Source organism: Arachis ipaensis, chromosome B5, assembly GCF_059453495.1.
Source record: "Arachis ipaensis isolate K30076 ecotype BB chromosome B5, ASM5945349v1, whole genome shotgun sequence".
Classification (NCBI taxonomy): Eukaryota; Viridiplantae; Streptophyta; class Magnoliopsida; order Fabales; family Fabaceae; genus Arachis; species Arachis ipaensis.
Genome location: NC_142440.1, coordinates 22002727 through 22010886, shown reverse-complemented (window position 1 = coordinate 22010886; position 8160 = coordinate 22002727). Strand labels below are relative to the sequence as shown.

Sequence of the window (8160 nt, the reverse complement as noted above, 5' to 3'; positions counted from 1 at the left end):
AGCCTTTATATTTAATTTGTTTTATAGTGTGATAATAACTAATATATTTATTGGTGAATTTAACTATTACTATATTATTTTTGATCACATTCAGTATATATGTCTAATTTATTGAAAAAGTAGGTTATTAAAATCGATTAATAACTATTTTAGAGTTAATCCAATTAATACTAAATTAAAAAAAATAATACATAATATGTTACTTTTTTATTAATCAAATTATTATAATTCAAATTAATTTTAAAAAAATAATTTAAAATTATAATTTCAATCTTATTACGTGCATGGCACGGATAATTATACTTGGAAAAGTCATGACGTAGCTCCAATCCTATATTTTCTTTATGTTGTATGGAAGGAAATGTTGAATTGCCTTTCTTGAAGCATCCACCTCAAACGTTGCAAGAGTTACATAGTGGAACGAACGAAAAAAACATATACTTTCTTAAAAACATAAGGGCTTTCAACGGAATGTTTGCATTCACTTCTATGGCAGGAAGAGTTGACCATTTGGTAAACAAAGGTGGTGCACCTCCTATCTTTCGCATTGGAGGTCAAAATTATCACCGTATTGGCAGTTTACTACCACCGGAAAGTGAGAAACCAAAATTTGCCCAGCTATACATTTATGATACTGAGAATGAGATTACAAACCGCATGGAATCATTTAGGTAATTGTTCGACTCACGCGTGTAATTCTTCTATTTCCTATCTTTATCTAAAACGCTAATTATAGTAATATATTATGAGGAGTTAAATTCTAATGCGATCTTCTCGAAGCTTAACAAATGAATTGAAGTTCTCATATATTGTTTATTTATTAATAGGTCAAACATCAGTGCAGAATTGATGGAAACTGAAATTGTTTCATCCTTGAAAGTCATGATGGATGAAAATAATGTCCTAGCAAAGGCATTTCATTCAGCACAGGATATATACCAAATTGATGGCTCTGCTGATGTTAAGTTACGGTTAATAACCAGAAGAAATACTGATGCAAGGACACATAATTTGCCAACGGCATCTGAAGTTGCTGCACTGATAGTTGGAGATATTGATGAGAGCGGAGTTAATAGGGATATAATAATTGAGACAAAATCAAGAATCTTGCAGAGGATAGAAGTAGTACATCCAATGTACCTTGCTCTTTGATGAGCGGATAATTTATACGCTTTTTGGCATTGTTTTTAGTATGTTTTTAGTATATTTTAGTCAGTTTTTATTATGTTTTTATTAGTTTTTAAATAAAAATCACTTTTCTGGACTTTACTATGAGTTTGTGTATTTTTCTGTGATTTCAGGTATTTTCTGGCTGAAATTGAGGGACCTGAGCAAAAATCTGATTCAGAGGCTGAAAAAGGACTGCAGATGCTGTTAGATTCTGACCTCCCTGCACTCGAAGTAGATTTTCTGGAGCTACAGAAGCCCAATTGGCGCGCTCTCAAGTGTGTTGGAAAGTAGACATTCTAGGCTTTCCAGCAATATATAATAGTCCATACTTTTCCCAAGATTTAATGGCCCAAATAGGCATTCTAAGTCAGCTCAAGAATTCTGGCGTTTAACTCCAGAACTGGCACAAAAGCTGGAGTTAAACGCCCAAACTGGCACAAAAGCTGGCGTTTAACTCCAAGAAAAGTCTCTACACATGAAAGCTTCAATGCTCAGTCCAAACACACACCAAGTGGGCCCCGGAAGTGGATTTTTACACTAAACACCCTAGCTTACTCATTTTCTGTAACCCTAGGTCACCAGTTTACTATAAAAACTACTTTTAGTGATTCATCTTGTACCTCATGACATTCTACACGTTTTATATTGTATCTTCTACAGCATGAGTCTCTAAACCCCATTGTTGGGGGTGAGGAGCTCTGCTGTTCTTCATGAATTAATGCAATTACTACTGTTTTCCATTCTATCACGCTTGCTTCTATTCTAAGATATTCATTCGCACTTCAACCTGATGAATGTGATGATCCGTGACACTCATCATCATTCTCACCTATGAACGCGTGCCTGACAACCACCTCCGTTCTACCTTAGATTGAATGCATATCTCTTAGCCTCATGATTTAGATCAGAGTCTTCGTGGTATAAGCTAGAATTATTGGCGGCCATTCCTGAGATCCGGAACGTCTAAACCTTGTCTGTGGTATTCTGAGTAGGATCTAGGAAGGGATGACTGTGACGAGCTTCAAAATCGCGAGTGTTGGGCGTAGTGACAGACGCAAAAGGATCAATGGATCCTATTCCGACATGATCGAGAACCGATAGATGATTAGTTGTGCGGTGATAGCGCATTTGGAACATTTTCACTGAGAGGACGGGAAGTAGCCATTGACAACGGTGATGCCCAACTTAAAGTTTGCCATGGAAGGAGCCTTGCGTGCATGAAGAAGAAGATAGTAGAAAAGCAGAGATTCAGAAGACAAAGCATCTCCAAAACCTCAACGTGTTCTTCATTACTGCATAACAAGTATTTATTTCATGTTCTTTTACTTTTTACAATTAAATTTGAGAATTATTGATATCCTGACTAAGAGTTACAAGATAACCATAGCTTGCTTCAAGCCGACAATCTCCGTGGGATCGACCCTTACTCACGTAAGGTATTACTTGGACGACCCAGTGCACTTGCTGGTTAGTTGTGCGGAGTTGCAAAAGTGTAATTATAATTTCGTGCACCAAGTTTTTGGCGCCATTGCCGAGGATTGTTCGAGTTTGGAAAACTGACGGTTTATCTTGTTGCTTAGATTAGGAATAATTTGTTTTTGTTGGTTTAGAGTCTTTTATTTGAGTTTAGTTTTATATTTTAAGTTTGGTGTCAGTTGCATGCTTTTATTTTCTTTCAATTTTTTTCGATTTTGCATGTTCTTAGTTGTTTCTTAATCTTTAAAAATTCTAAGTTTGGTGTCTTTTTTGTGTTTTCCTTTAAATTTTCGAAAATTTGTGCTTGATTTTCTAAAAATTTTAAGTTTGGTGTGTTTTTGTGCTTTTATTTACTTAAAAAGTTCTTTTTTTCAAAAATTTGTTCTTGGTGTTCATCTTATCTTCAAAGAGTTCTTGGTGTTCATCTTGACATTCAAAGTTTTCTTGTTTATTCTCTTTGTTTTGATCTACAATTTTTAAGTTTAGTGTCATTTTGTTGTTTTTCTCTTTCCTCATTAAAATTCAAAAATAAAAAATATCTTTTCCCTATTTTATTCATAATTCTCGAAATTTTGCATTAATTTAGTCAAAGATTTTCGAAATCATATCTTTTTTTTAGTCAAGTCAAAAATCCTAATTTCAAAAATTGATCTTTTTAATTTCTTCAATCATATCTTTTCAATCATATCTTTTTTTATTAAATTGCAATCATATCTTCTCAATCATTTCTTTTTCAAAATAATTTTTAATCATATCTTTTTTATTGCTAATTCCAAAATCTTTCTAATTAATTAATTAATTTAGTTTTCAATTTGCTTTTATTTCATTTTCCTCTAATTTTCGAAAACCATATCCAAAATTTTTCAAATCTTTTTAATTAATTAGCCATTTTAGCATTCGAATTATTTATTTATCTTTTTTCTTTTTCTTAAATTTTCGAAACTTTTATTTTATTTTTCATTTATTTTGTTTTATTTTTCGGTTACTTTTAATTAAATAAAAAAAAAGAAATTTTCATATCAATTCCCTTTTCTCCACCATTGACATAAGTGGAAGTGGACAGTCCAAAAGGACTCTAGGGTCATATGCTAACCCCATTGCAGTTGCATATGGGAGTAGCATCTGTATACCTCCCATCAAAGCAAGCAGTTTTGAGCTAAATCCTCAGCTCATTATCATGGTGCAGCAAAATTACCAGTATTCCGGTCTTCCACAGGAAGAACCTACTGAGTTTCTGGCACAGTTCTTACAAATTGCTGACACAGTACGTGATAAAGAAGTGGATCAGGATGTCTACAGATTACTACTATTTCCATTTGCTGTAAAAGATCAAGCTAAGAGGTGGTTAAATAACCAACCCACAACAAGCATAAAAACATGGAGACAGTTAACAGACAAATTCCTGAATCAATTCTACCTTCCAAAAAGGATGACACAGCTAAGGCTGGACATCCAAGGCTTTAAACAAGAGGATCATGAATCCCTTTATAATGCCTGGGAGAGGTACAGAGAGATGCTAAGGAAATGCCCCTCTGAAATGTTTTCAGAGTGGGTACAGTTAGACATCTTCTACTATGGGCTTACAGAAAAAGCTCAGATGTCTCTAGACCACTTAGCTGGTGGATCTATACACATGAGGAAGACGATTGAAGAGGCTCAAGAACTCATAGATACGGTTGCTAGTAATCAATATCTATACTCAAGCAGTGAGTCCTCCATAAAAGAAGAGGCTAGGACAGTAACTACTGATCCTAATCCTCAAGAACAAATTGTTGAACTTAATCAGCAATTACTCCTTGTGACAAAACAATTAGTAGGATTTAAAGAGATACTCCAGGACACTAAAAATGCTAATGAGAATATGGAAGCACAATTAAATCAGACAAGACAGCAGCTATCTAAACAGATAATAGAAGAATGCCAAGCTGTCCAATTAAGGAGCGGGAAGACATTGAATAAATCAACTCAAAGTAGCAGAAATCTAAGAAAGGAACAACTGATAGAGGATGACCAAACCACTGCCCAAAATCCCCCTGAGGACAGCAAGAGCCCAGAGAGGAATAATTCTAGCGTTCAAACGCCAGAAAAGGGTGAAAGACTGGCGTTAAACGCCCAGTGGATGCCCAATCCTGGCGTTCAAACGCCAATGAGGGATCAGACACCTGCAAATGCTGATAGTAACTCCTCTAAGAAGGCTTCTCCAACCACCTCTGTAGGGACTAAACCTGCAGCACTAAGGTTGAAGAATATAAAGCCAAGATGCCTTACCCTCAGAAACTCCGCCAAGCGGAGCAGGATAAATAATTTGCCCACTTTGCAGACTATCTCAAGACTCTTGAGATAAAGATCCCATTTGCAGAGGCACTTGAGCAAATACCCTCTTATGCTAAGTTCATGAAAGAGATCTTAAGTCATAAGAAGGATTGGAGAGAAACTGAAAAAGTGTTTCTCACTGAAGAATGCAGTGCAGTCATTCTGAAAAGCTTACCAGAGAAGCTTCAAGATCCAGGGAGCTTTATGATACCATGCACAATAGAGGGTACTTGTACTAAGACAGCTCTATGTGACCTTGGAGCAAGTATCAATCTAATACCTGCATCCACCATTAGAAAGCTTGGCTTGACTGAAGAGGTCAAACCAACCCGGATATGTCTTCAACTTGCTGATGGCTCCATTAAATACCCATCAGGCATAATTGAGGACATGATTGTCAAGGTTGGGCCATTTGCCTTTCCCACTGACTTTGTAGTGCTGGAAATGGAGGAGCACAAGAGTGCAACTCTGATTCTAGGAAGACCTTTCCTAGCAACTGGATGAACTCTCATTGATGTCCAAAAAGGGGAAGTGACCCTGAGAGTCAATGAGGATGAGTTCAAGTTAAATGTTGTCAAAGCTATGCAGCATCCAGACACGTCAAATGACTGCATGAGCGTTGATATTATTGACTCCCTGGTGGAAGAGGTCAATATGACTGAAAGTCTTGAATTAGAGCTAGAGGACATCTTTAAAGATGTTCAGCCTGATCTGGAGGAATCAGAGGAAATAAAAGAACCTCTGAAAATCCCTCAGAAAGAGGAGAAACCTCCTAAACCCGAGCTCAAACCACTACCACCATCCCTGAAATATGCATTTCTGGGAGAGGGTGACACTTTTCCAGTGATCATAAGCTCTGCTTTAAATCCACAGGAAGAGAAAGCACTAATTCAAGTGCTAAGGACACACAAGACAGCTCTTGGGTGGTCCTTAAGTGACCTTAAGGGCATTAGCTCAGCAAGATGCATGCACAAGATCCTATTGGAGGATGATGCTAAGCCAGTGGTTCAACCACAGAGGCGGCTAAATCCAGCCATGAAGGAAGTGGTGCAGAAAGAGGTCACTAAGTTACTAGAGGCTAGGATTATTTATTCTATTTCTGATAGCCCCTGGGTGAGCCTTGTCCACGTTGTCCCCAAGAAGGGAGGTATGACAGTGGTTCATAATGAAAAGAATGAACTGGTTCCTACAAGAACAGTTACAGGGTAGCGTATGTGTATTGACTACAGAAGGCTCAATACAGCCACCCGATAGGATCACTTTCCTTTACCATTCATAGACCAGATGCTAGAGAGACTAGCAGGTCATGAATATTACTGCTTTTTGGATGGCTATTCAGGTTACAATCAAATTGTAGTGGATCCTCAGGACCAAGAGAAAACAGTATTCACATGTCCTTCTGGAGTATTTGCCTACAAAAGGATGACTTTTGGTCTGTGCAATGCACCTGCGACCTTTCAGAGATGCATGCTCTCTATTTTCTCTGATATGGTGGAAAAATTTCTGGAAGTCTTCATGGATGACTTTTCAGTATTTGGAGACTCATTTAGCTCCTGTCTTGACCATTTAGCACTTGTTCTGAAAAGATGCCAAGAGACCAACCTAGTTTTAAACTGGGAAAAATGTCACTTCATGGTGACTTAAGGAATTGTCCTTGGGCATAAAATTTCAAACAAGGGAATAGAGGTGGATCAAGCTAAAGTGGAAGTAATTGAAAAATTACCACCACCTGCCAATGTAAAGGCAATCAGAAGCTTTCTGGGACATGCAGGATTCTATAGGAGGTTCATAAAGGATTTTTCAAAAATTGCAAAACCTCTAAGCAACCTGCTAGCTGCTGACACGCCATTTGTATTTGACACAGAGTGTTTGTAGGTGTTTGAAACCCTAAAAGCCAAGCTGGTCAGAGCACCAGTCATCTCTGCACCTGACTGGACATTACCATTCGAACTAATGTGTGATGCCAGTGACCATGCCATTGGTGCAGTGTTGGGACAGAGGCATAACAAGCTTCTGTACATCATTTACTATGCTAGCCGTGTTTTAAATAATGCACAGAAGAATTACACAACCACAGAAAAAGAGTTACTTGCAGTGGTTTATGCCATTGACAAGTTTAGATCCTATTTAGTAGGTTCAAAAGTGATTGTGTATACTGACCATGCTGCTCTTAAATACCTACTCACAAAGCAGGATTCAAAACCCAGGCTCATAAGATGGGTGTTGCTTCTGCAAGAGTTTGATATAGAAATAAGAGACAGAAAAGGGATAGAGAACCAGGTAGCTGATCACCTGTCCCAGATAGAACCAGTAGCAGGGGCGTCCCACCCTCTTACTGAGATCTCTGAAACCTTTCTGGATGAGCAACTCTTCGCCATTCAGGAAGCACCATGGTTTGCAGACAGAAAAAGGAAGAAGCATGAAAGGCTTCTCTCAATACAGAGTCAAATAAAACCCCCACATTCAAACTCTAAGTTTGGTGTTGGAAGGCCACAACCAAACTCTAAGTTTGGTGTTAAGAGGCCATCATCATGCTCTGAGTATCTGTGAGGCTCCATGAGAGCCCACTGTCAAGCTACTGACATTAAAGAAGCGCTTATTGGGAGGCAACCCAATATTACTTATCTATGTTAATTTCTATTTTCCATTGTTATTTTATGTTTTCTGTAGGTTGATGATCATGTGAAGTCACAAAAACAATTGAAAAAGCAAAAACAAACTGAAAAACAGAATAAAAAATAGCACACCCTGGAGGAGAAGCCTACTGGCGTTTAAACGCCAGTAAAGGCAGCAGAATGGGCGTTAAACGTCCAATTTGGCACCATTCTGGGCGTTTAACGCCAGAAATGGGCACCAGACTGGCGTTTAACGCCAGAAAAGGGCAAGAAGCTGGCATTAAACGCCAGAAATGGGCAGCAACCTGGCGTTTAACGCCAGGATTGGCAGCAAAGGGCGTTTTGCAAGCCTAATTGGTGCAGGGATGGGAAATCCTTGACACCTCAGGATCTGTGGACCCACAGGATCCCCACCAACGTAAACTCACTCTCTCACTTCTTCACACCTTTTCATAATACTCTTCCCCAAATAACCTCCACCAATCACCTCCATTACTCCTCCAAAACCATCATACAAACCACCTACACCCACCCACTCAAATTTAAACCATCACTCTTTCCTTTTCCACATCATAACCACCTAAAA

General features: G+C 38.1%; 1 protein-coding gene across 1 annotated transcript; it reads left to right on the top strand.

Annotated features, from left to right (window-relative positions):
• Positions 1-489: 489 nt before the first annotated feature.
• On the top strand, positions 490-1152 carry LOC148563574 (uncharacterized). Its single transcript, XM_088486861.1, has 2 exons — positions 490-671; positions 828-1152. The coding sequence occupies exons 1-2, from the start codon at positions 490-492 to the stop codon at positions 1150-1152; spliced, it is 507 nt and encodes a 168-aa protein (XP_088342987.1).
• The last annotated feature ends 7008 nt before the right edge of the window (positions 1153-8160 follow it).